General features: G+C 39.5%; 1 protein-coding gene across 4 annotated transcripts in view; it reads left to right on the plus strand.

Annotated features, from left to right (window-relative positions):
• ASCC3 (activating signal cointegrator 1 complex subunit 3) overlaps positions 1-21009 on the plus strand; it is a 501864-nt gene that overhangs the window by 351974 nt on the left and 128881 nt on the right. For 3 of the 4 annotated variants that reach the window (XM_074990822.1, XM_074990823.1, XM_074990826.1), the window contains 7 exons: positions 1599-1763; positions 2627-2713; positions 3534-3710; positions 6164-6389; positions 10884-11038; positions 17776-17874; positions 18428-18596. In XM_074990822.1, the coding sequence (XP_074846923.1) occupies positions 1599-1763; positions 2627-2713; positions 3534-3710; positions 6164-6389; positions 10884-11038; positions 17776-17874; positions 18428-18596 (1078 nt within the window). The remainder of the gene's footprint in view (positions 1-1598; positions 1764-2626; positions 2714-3533; positions 3711-6163; positions 6390-10883; positions 11039-17775; positions 17875-18427; positions 18597-21009) is intronic. The other variant, XM_074990825.1, reaches the window with a different exon arrangement.

Raw genomic sequence — 21009 nt, forward strand, 5'->3', positions numbered from 1 at the left:
TAGTCCTGTTAGATGTGGCTTTGTGGTCAGAGTGCAGATGGGAGGGTCGAAGGTTCATGATAAAAGTAATTTATTTCACATCTCCACTATTTGTTAGATGGCTTATAGTTTATCACAACTGTCAACATCCATGTTTTGAATATGTAGGATGTTTATAGTGTTATGCCAGTATCAAATTTCATGTCCAATATCTTTATCCTTTATCTCTGGAAGTCTGATTTAAACCTTAGTGAAAGTGATTAAGATTTCCATGGTTCTCAGTACATTATAGTGAAAATGTAATTTAAATATTTCATGGGCACTCATTTATGGGTTTTCTGAGTGTAGTCATCCCAAATACCTATTAAGAAAACTCTTATACTACACTAGCATTTATTTGTATACGGTTTGCCAGACTCACATAGCCAGGTAAATGACAAACATAATCTAAGATGTTATCAAATACTGTTTTTAGCTAGGGTCCAATAGTGGGAGTTTTGACATATCCACGTCTTTAAAATCAAGCAAAAAGGTTACTCTCCAGTCACCTTTCTGACAGTTTTCAGCCAAACAAGTCAGTGCCAACCCTGAAGGTCCAGCAGTGTACTGCCTTTCCTGCAGCTGTCGTCTTTGCTTGCACATCCTGTACTGAACCATTTGGACATTGCCTTTGTTATCTTTTGTTAAGACAGAAACAGACTGACTGTTACCAGGGCTGGATTAACTGTTCTGGAGGCTCAGGCCAATTAGATTTTGTGGGGCCTCCTAGTCTCTGTGGTGGGACCAAATATGAGGGGTTCAGAATGTGGGGGAGAGTGCAGGCTGGGGTGGAGAGGGTAGGAGGGCTCCAGCTGGGGGCACGGACTCCAGGGTGGAGCTGGGGATGAGGCATGTGGGGTGGAAGAGGCTCCAAGCTGAGGCAGGGGGGTTTGGAGTGCGGGAGAAGCTCAGGGCAGGAGTTAGGGCTGGCAGTGCAGCGTCTGTCCTGAGTTAGGGTGTGGAAGGTGGCAAGGGGCTGGGGTACAGGGACTGATAGGTAGGACAGCTCCCCTTTGTTGACACACTGGTCAAGAAATACTGCTCTGCAGCATATGCCCCAAAGCTTTAGACTTAAGAATATGGTTACAGTGAAATGTGATAGGGTCTAGCCCTCTGTCCCTGGCCACAAGCACCTGTGAACTGTAACAAGGCAGTAGACACTCCTTGTTTCCAGTTAGGGATCAGCAGACAGTGACATCCAGTTCTGGGCACCCAGCTGATGGCTAGCAGCCAGGGCTCTATTTTAATAATAAAAACAACAATACCATCATTAGTAATTCATGGTTATAACTTTCCAGGGTCAGTTAACTTCCCTGATACTTTTTATTGAAATGTCTGATTTGAGAATGGGCATAAGTTGCATTTTCTCATTTTTATTCTTGTTTAGTATATGTAGCAAACTTTTTGTGGACTGTGTGTCAGTATAACTGGTACTAATGAGTCCTGAACTAATTTTTGGAGTGGTAGTCATTGCCTTATTTTGTTTTGTGACTGTATGTTGTTTCTTGCTTTTAGAAAACCAGAATTGTTTCAGTAAAATGCCTAATTTAGCATTTCTGTACTTTGTGCATGGTCTTTAGATGGATCCAGGACTAGAGAAACACAGAGAACAACTGGTGATTGAAGTTGGCAGAAAGCTTGACAAAGCCCACATGATTCGTTTTGAAGAGAGAACTGGTTTTTTTTCGTCAACTGATTTAGGCAGAATTGCCAGCCACTATTATATTAAATATAACACTATTGAGGTACAACATCCTGTTACTTCTCGTTATACTTTTCCTTTCCTAACCCTTTATATAAAATGGTCACAAGACGATATTATAGGACATGCTGATGTCTTTTTTCAAATTGTGGCATATGGCAATACTGAAAGCTCAGAAGCATTGATTTGGTCAGATTTGGTTTTTAATGATGAATTCTACATTCTCTGCCCCTTCCAAAGACATGGATATCTTATCACCTGTACATCCATTTGCAGTCAGTAGAGCCTGCAAACAGAAAATGCGTAGAAACGTTTTTTGTGGGTGAAAATGCAATCACTTGTTCATTCATGTGATAGAATGTATCATTTCAGTATAGGCAAGTGTTGGTCAACTGAAGCATGTGGTGATACTCATATGCACACAAAACTGTTCCTGCTGCATTGGATGATGGGAGCTGAAAAGCTGACTGTGAAACTTACTCGTGCATAACGAGTGTTTCTTGAATAAGGATTGTGGTACTGGGCTTCAGCATTTGTTTAACTGTTGTCATTTTATAAATAGATGTGTTAACTTACACTTTCAAACTTAGCATGGCCAAGGTTTTCAAAAGTGACTATGGATTTTTGGGTGCCTCAATTACTGGGTCCCTAACTCGAGACAACTTAAAAGCAGCCATTTTTTAAGAAAGTGCTGAGAAAGCTCCCTGAAAATTTGGTCCCCTCGAAGTAGTTTTAAGCTGGGTATCCAATAACTGAGGACCCTATTACTTTTAAAATCTCGGAGACTGTTGCTTCTTTGAGTGGTTACGGAACGCAGAATTGCATTTAATTTTAAGTTGATATGTCGAAGTAATTGTTTATGCATATTTATTTTTAACAGTAAATAAAATCATTTTATTTTGATAGACTTTCAATGAACTTTTTGAAGCCCACAAAACAGAAGGTGATATTCTTGCTATAGTATCTAAAGCAGAAGAATTTGAACAAATCAAGGTAAGATTGCACTACTGCATCCAGTAGGATGCTTTTAATGAAAGTAAACTGTAATCCACAGTTCCAGATCCATGAAATCCATGACCAGCGGTTGGCAAATGAGTGGGGCTTTTAACCCTACACTCTGAGTCCTCTGAATGTCAGGTAGTAGAGCCTCTTGGAAATGGCCCCCAACTGGTTCCCTGTAGGGGCCAAACATTTACTCTCTTTAAATAAACCTTAGAATGAAAACTGTCAGTAAATCAAAGAATATGTAGATTTATGGAGTGTTTTGCATTCTCATCAGCGAGGATGTAAAATGCTATGCATTATTCAAACTGCAGATATGAATATTTCTTTACTTGTATTAAAACTTAATCTTATTAACAGTAAAAACTCTAATATCGTGAATCATAGTACTCTACAGTTTTGAGCTAAGAACATATTACACCACATGCAAACTTATGACTATAATGAATGCATTTAATGTTAATTCAAATTTTCCCTAATCCAGATGGACAGAGGTTTTAGTCTGGTCAAATAAAATATGAAATCTCATCAGATGGAGGATGGTAGGGTCAGAAGATTCAATTTTTGTGGCATATCGAATTTTTGTGTGTCAATGGCAACCTTAATAGACAGTGATGAATAATAAAATATAATTGTGTCGCTATTAAGATATTTTCAATTAGGTTCTATTAACTACAGTCTGGAACACTTTTTTTATTTTGTGTAAAACTAGACTCTGTTTAAAATCACGTTTGTAAGAGGTAATGAAATTTAGTGTGAAAGTTTTTATCAAGTTACTCCAAACTCTGCCAAACTGTTAATTGTGTTTTAGGTACGAGAAGAAGAAATAGAGGAGCTGGATGCCTTGTTGAACAATTTCTGTGAACTTTCTGCTCCTGGAGGTGTAGAGAACAGTTATGGGAAGATAAATATCCTCCTTCAAACATATATTAGCCGAGGAGAGATTGATAGTTTCTCCCTTATTTCAGACTCTGCGTATGTTGCGCAGGTAAAAAAAAACTATAAATTCTATTAATTTGTCCATCTTTACATCTTACATTCACCCGTATATATGGATAAATATGTGGGCCCAGATTTTCAAGCATGTGTGTGCATATGTTTTGAAAATCTGAGCAGTAGCTTTTGAGATTTCGGCACAGAATATTTATGATTTAATGGAAAATAATACTTAATTTAGTAGGAAAAGTTGTACTTTTTTTAGTTAAATTGTATTTCCAGGACAGTAGCTATTAACTATTATTTATAGTTTTCCATAGTTTGTATTGCAATTACATACAATATGTTAGCCTTAAACCTCTTAATTTCCTAAATTTCCAGAAATTTTCAAACTGTTTTTCACTTTTTTCGTTCTAATTGCATATGTGTGCATTGCAAAACATAATTTGGTATTATACATTACCAAATTGGTTTACACCAGAATATGTGCTGTTAATCTTGCTCTTGTAAATCTGAGTCCCTTGGGAACTTTGAAGGAGCAGGGGCGGTTCAAAGTACCCGCAGCTGACCTGTGGCTACATGCAAGCTGGCACTTCGAAGTTTCACACTTCAAAGTTGGTGTGGGGCAGATTTAGCCTAATGAAGTGCTGAATATGCACCGCAGCACTTCATTAGCAATCTCCTGATGCCCTAGTTACCATGCCCTCTTCAAAGTTGGGGGCTAGTCTAGACACAGGCATAGAGTGGCAAAACGTAACTTCAAGCTGAGTGTGCATTATGGCTGATAGTGTTTCCATGGGTGTGTAATTTAAGTAACCTGAAAGGGGATATCAGGCGTTATGGAAAACCCCTCCACAGCTTGACGCCCACACGAAGTTGATACCCACTCAGTAGTGGCAGACCAGTCCATGCTCTTGATTTAAAACCAAGTGGTCATCAACTTGAAGGGATGTTTGGTCATCTCATTGATGAAATAGCATGGGGAAATTTTTTTTCACAAGTCTAGAGTCCATTGCAGGAAGTTAGGGACCACTTGAAATTCCCCTTAAGAAGACATCTGTTTTCTGACTTGAGGACTCTAAAAAAGGCAGATAACACAGTGCACAGTTCATAAACAATTCCGTATGTCAACCAGTATTAAATATATATAAGGTGTTATAAAGCTGTGGCTTTTTGGACCGTATAGAAGTAGTTATGGCTTTTCATTAATAATTAGCATAGTATGTTCTAGCATAGTGCTGTCACATCCTGCCGAACCATTTTAAAAAGAAATAATAAAAATTGTATTTAAATAACATTAAGGATGAGAATTAAATATTGAAAAGTGCAGGTATTCAGAGTTAAGAATGTCATGTCTCCTTAGTTTTTTTTCCTTGTATTCAGGTTTTATAGTGCACATGGACTTACTGAGCTCATTATACACGGCATAAAGTATGTGATATGTGCACAGCAAGATTATTTTAAGAGAGGTGTCTCGATTTCAGTTTATAACTTTTATTCATCTCTCTCAACTGGAGCATTTTAAAGATGATGTTATGGTCCTATACTCGGGCGCTCAATAAACAAATGTATGTAATAAGTTATAAGGGGACATGGGTACTAGTGCTTAGAAGCACTTTTTTTAATTGCAGCTCTACTCTGAACACTGACTATTTAAAAAAAAAAAATGCTCCTTCTACATAGATCAGTTGTAGCTGAATGCTTTAGTGACAAAAATGTTCTAGTACTCTCCTCCCCCTCAACTGCAGAGCCAGCCCAAAGTAAATGGCATTCTATTTGGTGAATCATCAACAGAAGTGCTAGCTAATTTGCCATTATAAAGTCAGATTCTTTTCTGTTTTTAGTAAGACTGTCAAGGTGTAACAATGGGTTTGCATGGGTGTATAATTTGGCAGAAATTGGTCTGAAGAATGTTTGTCATTGCTATATTAGATGATGTTCAGATTTTAAGTTGTTTGTGGGAAATGCAAATAAGAAGAAAGCAAACTTTTTGTAACACATGATGGTGGTAGAACTGTAAGTACTGGGTAAGCAAAAATATAGAGTGCTCGTGTAACTATGATCAAAAGCAGGAACAGGAATTCTGCAGCAGACCTAGCAGTTGAACTAGTTTTCCTGACAACTGGACTTTAATCACAAGACATTGCTTCCCCGCATCATGAATGTGCAATTTTATTTTAATTTTTTAGCTCTGTCAAGCTTATTGTCACAAGACAAAGTATTACTATCAGCAATCATTTGTTTGCTGCAACAGTATGATTTTGAAAATTGATTAATAGTACTTATTTAGTATCATCCTCCCAGTAAGTAACGATGAAGCATTTTGAAGAGATGCAAACAATCATTAGGTAGAAACTGCTCAATAATTATTTAAGAATATTTTAGCTAAAACTTAATAATATATTATTTTAGTAGTCTGATGAAACAGAGACAACTATATATGCTGTACCCAGTGACACAGGTTTGATCTGATTTTAATATTTTTCTCAATGTTCCACTTTGTAGAACGCAGCTCGTATTATTCGAGCCCTTTTTGAAGTTGCTCTTAGGAAACGATGGCCTGCTATGACATACCGGCTTCTGAACCTCAGCAAAGTCATTGATAAGCGGCTGTGGGGCTGGGCCAACCCTTTACGGCAGTTCTCAGTCCTACCACCGTCAGTTCTCACAAAGCTAGAAGAGAAGAATCTTACAGTAGATAAGATGAAGGACATGAGAAAAGATGAAATAGGTAAAAAACACAAGTAATGTTTTGTTTAAACGTTGGGCTCTATGTTCACAACCTTACATCGAGTAGGATCTTGATGTTAATCCCATTGACTAGTGAGAGCTGACAACTCAGGTCCTTCGTTACTTGCAACTTGAATACATTTTATGCGAAAAAGGATGAAAGTGGGAAGTTACAACAAAAGATGTTACCACTAAGTGCGTGATTCATGCCTGCTTCTGAATGATCAAATTCATTTTCATTTAACCTGAGGAGTTGATTGCCACAAGATTATCATTGGCATTAAGAGCATAAAGGAGTTTAATAAAGGATTTCATATTTATCAGTAACAAGGACATTCACAATTATATTTATAGGAATAAGATAATTTTAGGTGTGTATACTACAACAAAAAGGGTAATGAAAATCAAATGTCTTCCTGGGGAGATGTTTTTAAAAAAGATCAATTGAGTTGTGTTCTCTGAAAAGCATGTTTAGTCTTTATAGAATCAATTAAGTTTTATACTTCTTTGAGCTAAAAATGCACATTTTAAGAGGCCAGTTCCTTAAGTTAGCAGATTGTGAGATTCTGAAATTTTGAGAAGTCACACATATGTTAGGTAACATTCTCTTAATGCAACTCTACAACAACAGTACCACCGCACCAGGTACGCTCTGCATTTACAATGCTGTGTTTACAGGCAGATCCCCTTACAGAGCCACATAGTCTTCTCACAGGCATGAGGGCTCCCCCATGTTCATTACATTAGGACTGATCTGATTAGTTTTACTGAGCTAAGAAACTAAATTGTGAGAACACCAATATTTTGTATGTCTTTTAAAGTTTTGCTTTTGCTTGTCAAAAAAAAATAGTGACATTAGAAGGGTAAGGGAATGTCTGGAGTGGAGACACTGCATCCATTTAATGAAATTGATTTAAAACCAATCTAATTAAAATGGTGCACACTGTTAATATAGATTCACTTAATGTGTACTTTTAAGCAAGGGTTAATCCTGTTTGTGTTTACCTGAGGAGTTTGCATTCCTTTAACTAAATCAATTTTGAATTGAGTAGGGCCAAGTGTACATTATAAGGTTATACAGTTTTACATCAATCTATTTACATATTGATTTAGTTAAAACAGTGCAATCCCTATGCATAGATTTCAGCTTAAGAGCCTCATACCGATTCAACTTAAATAGGGGAGATTTCATTTCTAAAAAGATTTAGTTATATCTGTACAGGCCCACTGATGAGGAAGTGGGGGAAGGCTCAAAGGGGGCAATACCGCAGAGTCCTGGGCCTGTTTAAAAGGGCCCAGGAGACCACAACAGACAGTGCAGTGAAATAAGGCTTTCTGCCCATGCTGCTCCAGGAGTAGCATGCAAATTCATGTGGCCCCAAAGAGGAGGGTCAACTCCACAGCTCCTTTTCCCATTGTTTGGGGCAATGGGAGCTGTGGGATCTGTCTACTGGCAGTCATGTTCAGAGACACCCCTCCCCTCGACCCTGCAGGAGCCATTGTCAGAGAGGTGTGCCAGTCCCTTTCAGAAGCCACTTGAGGTAAGGACTGATTCCCTGACCCCTCCTGCATCCCCGTCCACTTCCCCAGCCCAGAGCCAACTCCCTCCCAGAGACCACCCTCTCCCCATGCCTGCACTCATATTTGCTCCCAGAGCCCACACTCCAAACTCCTGCACAACCGTGGTGAAATTGAAAGAGTGCAGGGAGAGCTAATGACAGAGGGAGAAGGGATGGAGTGAGCAGGGGAGGGGGCCTCAGAGAAGAGGTGTTACAGGGATGTGACCTCAGGAGAGTGGAAGGGAAGAGGTCTGGGTTTGCATGGTTATACAGTTATCAACCTTTCCAGCTGAGCATGTTCAAGCCCTGGCTTTGCCGGAGAGTTGCATCCAGCTTGCTGGGCATCAGCCAGGCCCACCGATGGAGGAGGCAGGCAAAAGGGATAGTTGCCCCTGGGCTTGGCATTTCAAAATGGCCCAGAACTCTGGCTGCTGTGGTGGCGGCTGGAGCTCTGGGCCTCTTTCAATTTCTGCGGTAACACTGCTGTACCACTGCACACAGCTGTGATGGAGTAGGAGGCCCTGGGCCCTACCCCTTCTTCTTATCTGGACCTGCTGCCTTGTTCTTTATCTGCTTAATGGCACTGCATACCTCATGTAAAATGGGAGAGCGTCCAAGCTCACTTCCAGGAGGTTGTTGGAGGATTCGCTTAAGGAGGTCCCCCTAATAGGGCTAGGCAGTAGAACTTCTGAAAATGATCTGGGTGTTATACTGCATCACAAATGGAATATGAACAAACTGTGCTGCATCTGCAAGAAAAGGCTACTAATCCCACTAGGATATATTAAAAAAAAGTCATATTATTCCACTTTACTTGTCCCTGGTGGAACTTAGTTGGAATATTGCATCCATTTATGCGCACTGTGTTTTAAGAAGGATGTAGACAAATTGGAGAGAGACCAGAGGACAGCAACAAAAAAAATAAAAAGTTCAGAAATCCTTATCTATGAGGAATGTTTGAAAAAGCTGGGTATCTGTAGGTTAGGGGGAAGAGGTATTTTTAAAAGTATTCACATTTGTTCAAGGATGTTTTAAAGATGGCAGTGATCAATTGTTCTCCATGTCCACTAAATGCAGATCAAGCAGTAATGGGTTTACTCTGCAGCAAGGGAGGATTAGTTTAGATATTAGGTAAAACTAACTAAATGGTCAGAGAGGTAGCTGTGTTATTTTGGAGCTACAAAAGCAACAAGGAGTCCTGTAGCATCTTACAGATTAACAGAGTCATTTGGGCCTGAGATTTCGTGCGTAAAAACACTTTGTCATATGCATCCCCACACACAGATATTGACTTAAGTGCCTCATATCTATGGAATCATGCATTTGATGAAGTGGTTTGTACCAATGAAATTTTATACCCAAATAAATCTGTTAGTCTATAGTACGGATCAGCATCCTTTCTGAGGCGAACTGCTGAAATTTGACCTTTTGACCTCTATTTACAGTCTGAGTGCCAGTGATACTTTTTAGTCACTAAGGCCATGCCTACACTTGCCCCCTCCTTTCAGAAGGGACATGTTAATGAAGCAGTTCAGAAGACACTAATGAGGCACTGACATGAATATGAAGCACCTCATTGGCACAATGACAGCCATGCACGATTCAAAGGTGCCACTTTTGGACTGCACGCTGACCGTGTAGATGGGGGTCTTTTGAAAGGATCCACCTGACTTCGAAAGCCCCTTCTTCCAAATTGGCTCATTAACATGCCCCTTTCAAAAAGAGGAGGCAAGTGTAGACATGGCCTAATAGTCCTACTTACAACAGCTTCATTAATAAATAAATTAAAATGCGGTGCTTTACCATTTAGGTGGTGGTTGATAGCATTAGCTGGTCTTTTGTTAATGCACAGGTGGCATGGCTCTGCACAAGTTATCAGCTACATGGGGGAGGTGGGGCGGGACTGAGCTTCTGCCTCACATGCCAGTGAAAATCAGCTCAGGTGCCACTCTTGGCACCCAGGCCGTGGATTGCTGACCCCTGGCTATAAGGTGCCTCAGAGCTCCTTGTTATATTTTTGGTGCTGGCATAAGTTACTGAGGGAGATTGTGGAGTTCCTTTTGCTGGAAGCTCTTTATAAACAGATTGAACAAAGACCCACAGGGATGGTCTTGGTCCTGCCTTAGTGTTGGGGCTGGATTAGATATAAAGTCCATATATTGCTATAACTCTATTATGAAGAAATCTGACTTTAAAATAAATTGCTGCTTTTGCTTTCAGCTCCTCCATTTCCTGTTATAAGATGAGAGGTGAGGAACTGATACATGAGTTACAAAAGATGACCAAAAATTTCCTTGGAATATCACTTTGAGTAGTCATGACTGTAATAGAAGTTGGAGATATGCTGGAATATGATTCTTTTCCTTACTTGTGTTGCACAGTGTTGTATTCCAAAAGTTCAGCACCCCGTGAGATAAGTTGCATATGTGTATATCCTTTGAGCCATTTGTCATCTATTATGTTCATTTTAGGAAATCACGGTGATCTTTGTACTTTGAATCACTCTACACCAGAGCTGCAAAAGTTCAAATAAGCGTCCTATGTTAAATCCAGGTCAATATTTATGTGTAGAGAAGGGATGATGTGTTTTTCTAACGAACAGGTCAAAAAGTCATGGGAAGAAAAAGGATACTGCCATGAAATAGCAGATTATTCAGCACGAATTCTTGATGGTCATTTTCACCCATTGGTAAAAACCAGCAAAGGAGTTCTGACTTCTTCTGAGCTGTACATTTACTAATTCAATTTAAGTATTACAAAATGTTCTTATATATCAGGTCAAGAGTGTCAGTCATTTACACACCAAACAACAAAATAAGCAAACAATAACACTCCACTCTAAAACTTTATGTGAAAGGCTGATTTGTATTATTTCTCCTGCAAATGCACATTAGTTTCACCTGTGTTTTTTTTTTTTCCTGTTTGATTTTTTGCAGGTCACATGCTACGCCATGTGCATATTGGGTTAAAGGTCAAACAGTGTGTCCATCAAATTCCCTCCATTACTATGGAAGCAGCTATTCAGCCAATTACGCGTACTGTACTCCGTGTTCGGCTGAGCATCACTCCTGACTTCAATTGGAATGATCAGGTAGAAATGAAAAGGGTGGGGGAAAGCACTCTTACAGCTTTCAGTAATTACAGTGAAGATTATATGAGTTTAACATCTCTTGTCCAGCACTCTCAGAGCATGACTGGTGCCACACAAGAGAATTTGCCAGACCACAGGAGGTCAAAATTGTCTAGCAGCATTACCAACACTTTCACTGCTTACTGAGATCTTAGAAGACATTTAGAAGTAAATTAGAGCTAAATAAGACCACAAAACATTAAGGCTATGGCCACACTTGGCCAAAACTTCAAAATGACCATGCTAATGGCCAAATCAGAGAATACTGATGAGGCACTGAAATGAGTATTCAGTGCCTCATTAGCATGCTGCTGGCCGCAGCACTTTGAACGTGCCATATTTCACTTGCATGCAGCTCGTCTACACGGAGGTCCTTTTCCAAAGGACCCCGCAGACTTCGAAATCCCTTTATTCCTATCAGCTAATAGGAATAAGGGCATTTCGAAGTCTGTGGGGTCCTTTCAAAAAAGACCCCCATGTAGACAAGCCACGCACAACCAAAATGCCGCACTTTCGAAGTGCCACGGCTGGCAGCATGCTAATGAGGCACTGAATATTCATGTCAGCACCTCATTAGTATTCTCCGATTTGACAATTAGCATGGCCATTTCGAAGTTTTGGCCAAGTGTGGCCACAGCCTAACAGCCAGGACTGATGGCTGTAAACACATTTTATGGGACCTAGGGAAACTTAGCCACACCCATGATAAATGGTTACCAGGCTAATTAATATCATGCTAAACCACAGATGTTGCCGGACAAGTGGTTCAACTTGTAGTGGAAATTTAGCTATTAGAATAATGTAAAAGGGGAATTATAAATTGTTGTAAAGACAACGTGGTCTACAGGAATGAAAGAATTTTGAGCTGCTGAGGGAAGGTGATACCTAAAGAAAATGTATTTTCTCATTCAAGTTAATGTAAATAATACTATATTCTTTGTAATTTCATAAACTCTTGTTTTAAGAACAGATGTTAGTGGGAAAATTTGCACATTTACATTTTTAAATTGATCTAAAGTATAAAAACTCTTCTACACAGGAGAATCATATTTACAGAAGCAGAAGTTTGTAGTCACAGACAAGTTATATCAATATGTTACAGTCAATATGAGAATTTAAACTAATATTGTTACACTTGTCTGTTTCCCACATTCAGCACCACTTTTTTAGGTTTGGTTTATGTTGCTTAGGAAGGAATTTAGGCTATACCAAAAATTCAAACTTTCAGTGGAATAAAAGTGACCACATGGAGCGATTAAATTGACCTATGATAAAAACTTATTATGTAAATAAGACCTTGGCATTCACAGGCTTTTCTTCTCTGCTAGGCACAACTCTCATTCTTTTCCACCTTTATGAGTTTGGAGAAGCTGTACTTCTGAAAACTAGCAATTACATACTGGTTCTGCACCTTAACCCCAGGGTTTAGAACTCCATTTTCAAAGTGTACCCTTCTGTTAAGCGCAAACACGCATGTATCATATTGACCACAAAGGAATGTATGAGACTTCTATTCTAAAAATAACTGAGGTGTCACAGGACTTCTTGTTGTTTTTGAAATAAAGACTAACTCGGCTTCCTCTCTGATTCTAAAAATAGATGTATGTTCTTTTTTAAAAATGTTTTTTCCTGGTTTTAAGGGTTTTTACTTTTTCTTTTGACAAGCTTCCCTGTCTCAGATTGTGAGTAGGAGTGGTAATCAAAATGCATGCAGTTTCTTTCTATTCACTTCCTTGACTAATTATAAAAATTCCGTTTTTTGAATTCCTAACCTAATCTTGCACCAACTAATTTTGATGACTTAATTTTGAACATGTACTGGTTTATATTACAAAAGGAGATCATTTAAAGATTTAATTGAGCTTCTGTCTTGCATCTGTATTACCAATACAAAGTTCAGTACTGATGAGCTAATATGTCAGTAAGGACGAAACAGTTGAACACTTGCTCTTGAACTTAAATCTGTTTGTAGCAGTGCCTTCCCAAGGCAAACCAAAGAGGTCAGCAAGATCTGGTAGTTTGAGTTGTGTACTTGTACAGAGGAAATACTGGGGACAAGAATTTTTTGCCCAAGCTTATTGCTGTGATGTTTAGTACAGTATTTCTTAAATACTTGCTTTGGAAACGTTACAAGCATTTTGTCAATTTGTATAGTGAAGCTCTTAAAATGTGAATATCTATATTTGTATTTCTCAAATCCTGAAAAGGCTGCTTCCTTTTTTTTTGCTTTGCTATAAAGCTATCTGTATGCAGTGAACTTCTAATTAATTATGAAAGAAACTTTATTATAATAAAGGACTACAATGATTTTAATTATCATTAAAAATTAATCATAATTTTAAATTAAACAGTTGGCAAACTACGAAAGTATTGCTTTCCCATCAGCATACTGCTAAGATGCCCAGAAGTAGACAGCACAAAAACCGACTGCAAGACAAGCCCAGCTGTAATAAGACTAGAAATGCACCAGCATAATTAGAGTTGTGAAAATCCACATAGTTAATTGAATTGCCTAACCTAGCTTGTAGAGCTGCACCATCCCAGTGTCTTGGTGCCAAATAAAAACAAAGTAATACAAAACTGGAACTGACGGTACAGGATGCACATCTTAAATCCAGTACTCATCCAGCAACATCTGTGGTGCAGCAGTGTGTGGTTAGGGATAGGGCCCCAGCCAGCCCCGGGAACCTGGAGTGGGAGGCTGGGCCCCTCTGAAACAGAAGCTCTGGACCATCCCTGGTCTGGCAAGTTCTGCTGTTCAGGACCTGCAAGGTACCAACCGTGCTGGACCAGGGAAGTGCAACTTAGTTTGCTTGTAATTTGATCATACTTTTAGGAGTGTTCTAGAGATAGGTGAAGAAACAATCTTGCTGTTTATTTTATACTTTCCTTTATTAGGGGAGGTCTGTTCAAAGAAAGCATTTTACAAGGTAGAAAAGGCAAGATAGGAGTTCATTCTTATCTTGAATTACAGGGCTTTCCAAAGTTAGGAGACCCTTACTTCAGCTAAAGCTATTATCCACGTCCATGGCTACAAAACATTTCCTTTTCGCTACTCCAGCACATCAAGAAATCACAAAGAGCTGTCCTAATATTGTAGGTGAGCATTCCTACAGCATGAAGAAATTGAAATTTGATATAAAGTCACACAGTCAATAGGAGAATCTCTCAACATTGTAGCACTGCTCTTAGTAGTATACCACAAAATGTGGTTATGGAATAAGGTGTCTCAGAGCACTGTTCCACTCTAGCAATCTCCAGTGGTGTCTATGGTTTGTTACTGTAAGTTAAAGCAGCCTTGAGTCACTTCTGCCAGTCTAACACTATGTTCCTCTGCTGAACACAGGACTGTTGCACTTCAGGATTGGATCCTCCATTTCTTGATAAGACAGTTTGTAACTTTTATGATATGGACAAATTCCCACACAATTGACAAGGGCATTTCTCATATTTCTAATGATGAATGGGAAGATAATGAAAATAATGAACAAATAATTTAAACACTTCACCTAAGTTACACTACAGCACTCTGTCAACAGAAGTCACTGGTGGAAGAGATTTCCCAACAAACTTCGGCTGACAGTGTGGCCGCACATCAAAAGTGGAGCAGAAGAGCGCTCCACTCTCTCTCAACAGAGCAGCCAGACTGCCCAGCTGCCCTCTCGACAAAATAGGCACCCAAAAGCACAGCAGACAGGGCCATCCATTGTTCAGGATGCCCTGTCTGTCGAGAGAAGGACCCCCTCCAAAGCATTCACACAGCTTTTTTTGTTGACTGAATCTGTCAACAGCAGCATTATGTCTCATGGCTGAGAGACAGAATGCTGCAGGCAAAAGTGCTGACTTTTGTTGCCACACTGTCAACAAAACACATTTTGTGTGTGGACATTGCATCAGTTTTTTTTGTTTGGTTGGTTGGTTGGTTTTTTTGGTCAAAACTCACTAGTGTAACCATAGCCTTCAGGAACAGAGAGGAGAGGCTACAGCCAAAATAATCCCCAATTTTCCAAAGTAGATCTCCAGATCTGTACAATCTTGTACTGGTGAAAATTATGACCAGTATTAATGTATTATTCAGTTTGCCTCCCACCTCGACATGAAGAGGAAATACAACAGCTCCTGGTCCTTGAACTAAGATTCCCAAAGCAATTCACTCCAAGCTTAGTGGTATAGATTTAAAACATAAAATAAGTGTATTAATTCTAAAAAGATTTTTAGGCAATAGCAAAGAAATCAAAGCAGATTAACTAGTAAATAATCTGAAACATAAACTAAGCAGAAGGTACTAGAAAGATAAGATATAAATTAGCAAAGTCTCCTCTTGGCTTCTAAGAACATTAGTTGTCTTGCAGATTCTTAAAGGAAAAACTGTGTTTGCTTTGCACCTCGAGTTTTCCAGTTTTCTATACAAATGCTAGAAATCCTTTTAGCCTGAGTCCAGTACTTTCCCCAGTTCAGTCTTTCTTCATCCAGCATTTGCAGAAGTGTGGAGTGAAGACCTAGGGATCCTAAACAACATACGCCAAATGTGGGGACAGCTGGAGGTCAACTTCTTTGCCTCACTCACAAGGAGGAAGAGTGTGTTCTTTTCCTGGGCAGAAGACAAGGATGGACAAGGGCTTCAGTTTCATGGAGATTTGTTCTCCTTTCTTTTACAAATCAACCCCTTTGATTCTCAAAGTGGTAAATAAGATTAGGCAGGACAAAACCAAGGTTATACTGTTAGTCCCAGCTGGGAGAGAAATTTCTATCCATATTTTAGATGTCAGAAAAGCGTTGGCTTTCTGTTTTCATAGAACCAAACCATTTTGGAAACCTAGACTACTCATTTGCACTGCAGAAAAATCTGGGGATTCGCTTATTTCTAGACAGAGACTAACAAGCTGGATTTTGCAGTAATGTAAGTTGTTAAAGTTAGTTAACACCTGCTAGTGTTCTAGCACACTCTTCTAGGTCACAGCCAACATCCAGCTGAAATCTGCAGGGCTTTACATGGTCTTCAATACATACTTACTCCAAATGCTGAGCCTTGGTGCATGCGTCTAGGTCTGATGTTGCCATGGGCAGCACAGTTATGTCCTCTGTGCTCTATTTTGAAACTCCCTTCTCTGGGAATGTTGCTTGGAAGGCACCTTGACTGGAGCATTTTTAAGGACAATACTCAAAAAGAAGGGAAGATTACTTACCTTTTACAGAAACTGTAGTTCTTGAGATGTGCATGCTTATGAGCACTCCACTACCTTCCACCTTCCTTCCCCTCTGCTTTGGCATTTCCTTGGTTGATGTGTATGAGGAGTCAAACAAATATAGCCTGCAGTGAAGAAATTCTTTGAAAAGCTTTTCTTTCTAAAGCACAGTTTTTCCCCTCCAAAAATGTGTGTACAAACCAGTATTTGTCAACTTATACAGAACTTGGAAATACTCCAAACACTTCTCCATATCCACACTACCACCAGAAAATTGTGGCTATTTATCATGTTTGTTTATCTGGATTCCACATTTCTCAGCAAGCAACTTTTCTTTTACCCTGCACAAGTGGTTAAATAAGATACTAATATAAATATGTGGTACCTAACATAGTTTTCCTCAGAGAGGGGAAAATTCCTTCCTGACCCAAAATATGGCAGTTAGATAGATGTATTGCATAATTATGAATATTTGCAAGGTCTTAACTCTCCTCACGAGAAAGCGGACAGACCAGAAACCTACTACAAGACAGAGGGCAGAAAGAATTGCTCCCAAATGTCAAAACATGGAAATTGTCCCTCTTTTCTCCCACCAAACCTGAACCACTAACTGTTTGCTTATGAATGCATCAACTGTATGTTTCCTGCCTTGGATGAGTGTGTGTCAAATAGCACATCATTAATGCAAGACCCAAAGAAAATGGTAGTCATAGATGTTACTGCTTGAAAGATTAATGGAATCTAGTAAAAAGTATTTCCACTGTACCAGCCTGAATGGAACTTGGAGAAAGATCACAAGTAGCAGGAGGAATGAGTTTTTGAAAATATCTGTCTGTGTGCACATGGCTTGAAGGCTAGCTACAGTTGCAGTACTTGAGCAGAGTGTCCACACACACACAATACGCTTTCTATCTGAATCGAAAGAAAGTGGCTCTTGTTCTGGAAGCCCTCTTCTGCTCCCGGGTCAGGAAGAGTGCCTCCTTTCTAAAGCTTCTTTTGAAAACAAATGTGTCGCTGCTGTGGGCAGCCCTTTTTTTTTTTTTTTTTTTTTTTTTTTGAAAGAGCAGCCCTCGGGGCAGTCCTCCCTGATTCACTCTTTCGAAAGAGCTGGGGGTCTGTGGACTCTCTTTATCAAAAGAGCGGATCAATCATTGGATCTGTTTTTTTGGGTGTGGACATGCTTTTTTGAAAGAAGATCTTTTGGAAGACCATCTTTCAAAATATCTTTGTAGTTTAGACATGACCAAAGAGAGAGAACCCCCATTACTGCTAATATAATGTATCAAGCAGCTACAATTATAGGTAGCTAATATCAGATGGAAGGGTATGATCAGAAGTTTTACATCACTCCCCAATTTTGTCATATTTTGTCTATGTAAATAGTAAACTCACATTGTACTGAAAAACATCCTCAAATAAACCCACATCTTACTGAAATGCATCAGCCAGTATGAGGTGTGTTTTGAGAGGTTTATTGTACTTGTAAAGAGAGAACTTTTTCTCTTCTTTTAGGTGCATGGTACAGTTGGAGAGCCCTGGTGGATCTGGGTAGAAGACCCCACTAATGATCACATTTATCATTCAGAGTATTTTGTCATTCAAAAAAAACAGGTAACTCTGTCCTTAGGCAGAATTTCAAAGCATGTAATAATTGGGGAGGGGGGAGGGCTGTCAGATAGTTTAGGAGTAATTACTGTAAACCTTTATGGTGCCACCAACCTGACATTTACACAATAACACCACCACCAAATTTTCAGAATCATTCGTCTGCCTTTCCTTTCTTCATGCGTGTGCTAAAATTGGTCTTATACATGGTGTCCACTAATATTGTTATAAAATCCGTTAAAGGATTTGCTTCTTTCATTGGTTTCTATGGCAGACAGTTACTTGCAGATGAAAAGTGAAATCTGCAATGCTTGTTTTTATTAGGATTGTATATACATGTTGTTCACTCTTGTTCCATCTCAAAAAATAAATAAAATACTTAGTGACCAAGAGCCTTATGCTGCCCCTTCTGAAGCCAATGGAACCAAAGCCTTCTCCTGAAGGCAGGGTTCTGTACTGTCTTTCATGGGCATATACTTGATTTTCTTTTGTTCCCTGGTGCTTCTGGTAAGTTGTTTTAGCTGTTCAAAATTGAATCTCTATTCTCTGTTTACATTAGGTCATTCTTAAAGAAACTCAGCAGTTGGTATTCACAATCCCTATTTTTGAACCTTTGCCTTCCCAATATTACATTCGAGCTGTATCTGATAGATGGTTAGGAGCAGAAGCTGTTTGTATCATCAATTTTCAGCATCTGATCTTACCAGAGAGGCATCCACCTCACACAGGTAAAGTTATAACTAGAAACCTTACTGTTTTGTTTCCTTAAAGATGTTTCAGCTAGCCTTGCTAATACATATTTTCATTATTTCTATGCAATAATACAGATCTAACTTGTTTAGTGTTACTGAAAAAAGTGTGTGTAGGGAGAGGTTTATTGTTATCGTTCATTTGTATTTTTGAGACTGTTAACAATCCTATCGCTAGCATTAAATATGTTTGTCTTCAGTAGCAAGAAGCTTAATTCTTCCTAACATAGTCCTGCTTATTTGTAACTGCATGTTCATCAAGAGCAAGAGAAATATCATTGGCTGTGTCTACACTACAAGCTAAAATCAAATTTATTAAAATCGATTGATTAACCCTGGGTTTTAACCACTTCATTTTGAGCATCCTCACCTTCCCATATCACCATGAGCTCAGCGCCCATTAGTGTCTGCTGCCTTTCTCATTATTTCCATGTAAACAGCTGAAACGAAGTTTCTCATCCTATCAGACAAGCATGACCTTTACCCACAGCCTAGTTGCCACATGGTACGGGGGCAGGATGAGCAGCTGGTGCCAGGTAGCACAGAAAGAAAAGACACTAGCAGGGGTATACAGAGAACCACAGACCCCACAGCCATGTTACTTGCAAACAAAAAGAAAATTTTTCAGCCTCTCATGACCCTATAGCCATGGACTTCCAGGTGCTGAATTGAAACGGTATTCCTGTCGCCAAATTCCTCAGCTCCTGAGAGCAGTGGAGACGGAAGAGGCCAGAGCAGAGAACTATGGGGCATTGTGAGACACATACGGGACATATCCAGTGGCTAATGAATTTGATTTAAAGACGTGGGACTTTCTCACTACCCTTCATTCGGAATTTTAAATTTAAACTGAACACTACAACCATCAGGGTACTACAATATTGTGATATCGATATTACGTCAATGTTAGTGCTTCATAAATTGAGCAAATGGACTTTACAGTGAGGACATGCACATGGAAAAATCAGACTAATTGATTTAAAATAGATATCTCATAGTGTAGGTGTAGCCATTGTATCATTAATAATAAACTAGATTGCATTCTCATTTTCATTGAATTAAGACTGTTTTCCATATAAGACTGCAAATTATAATTATAATCTTATGTCTTAAAGTTTCTCTAAAATTAAGTATCCTTTTTTAATCCCCATTCTTGTAACATTTAGTAAAGGAGAGCTGCTTATACTAAACTGCTTTATAGGAAATGAGATTGGTCTGATGAGGTGGGTCTCTCTCACAAAAGCTCATCACCCATTGCTCCTGTTTTGCTTTATAAATTAATTTCATTGGACATACAATGCATGTCTCAAGGTTTGTTTATTGGCCCACCTTTTCACTCAGCTAACAGTTCTTTTCACTTTCAGTGTCTGTGGAACTGAACTGTTGTTCCTTTAAATAATAGCTTTCAGTTCTTCTGTTTTATTACTCATGGATAATGGTTTTAAATAGTAGCTCAGATTTTTTTTTTACAAGGCTTAACAAATGTTTTGTAAATTTTTGTATAATATTGGGAACTGCGAGGGGGTTTTGGGACTGTCTACCCTCTTATTGATCACGTGGTACCTGCTGGCACCCAGGCACTTACTACCATACCAGGTCAGACCAAAGGTCCATCTAGTGCAGTGTCCTGTCTTCTGACAGTGGCCAATGCCAAATGCCCTGGAGGGAGTGAACAGAACAGGCAATCGTCAAAGTGATCTCTCCCCTGTCATCCATTTGCAGCCTCTGGCAAACAGAGAGTAGGGACACGACACACAGTGCCAGGAGAGAACTCAGGAATCAAGGACATGAGCACTACCTGACCAAGCAGCTGCCCTGCAGGGTGAGGGAGCTGTGCTATTGAGTGTTATCATCTCCCAGCTGTGTTGTCCATAAGCTCTGCTGCTCCCCTTCTCTGCAGGGCAGCCATTTAGTTCCTGCTGCCACTTCTGGCTTCTGGCCTCCTCTTTCCTCCCAGCCTTGCTGGGACTCGATGTGCCATCCCAGTCAGTTCTCATTCCAAAAGACTTCTATGTAGTCTCTGACTATGTGCTTGCAGTCCAGAGTTCAGCTGCAAATAATTAGCAATGGGAAATGTGACTTCTGTTTGGATTAGACGATAATAAACTGTACCACATATTGTCAGAATAGTGAGGATTAAGGCAGTTGTCCCAGGGAACTCTAAGATACATCCAGAAGACTTCTGGTACCTGAGTCAAGCTGAGACCGTAAGCACACAGGAAAGCGATAGGGTTCAGACCTCTCTGTCTCTTTTAACTTGGTTTCACATTCTTCTACCTTGCCAGGGCACTAGGTTCAAGACCTGGGTTAGCACAGTAGGTGCATGGGCACAAGAAGTTAGGGTCGAGCTCGCACTTACATTGCTATATAGATGTACTGTGAGTAGAGACAG

Source organism: Carettochelys insculpta, chromosome 3 (assembly GCF_033958435.1).
Source record: "Carettochelys insculpta isolate YL-2023 chromosome 3, ASM3395843v1, whole genome shotgun sequence".
In the NCBI taxonomy this organism is placed as follows: Eukaryota; Metazoa; Chordata; order Testudines; family Carettochelyidae; genus Carettochelys; species Carettochelys insculpta.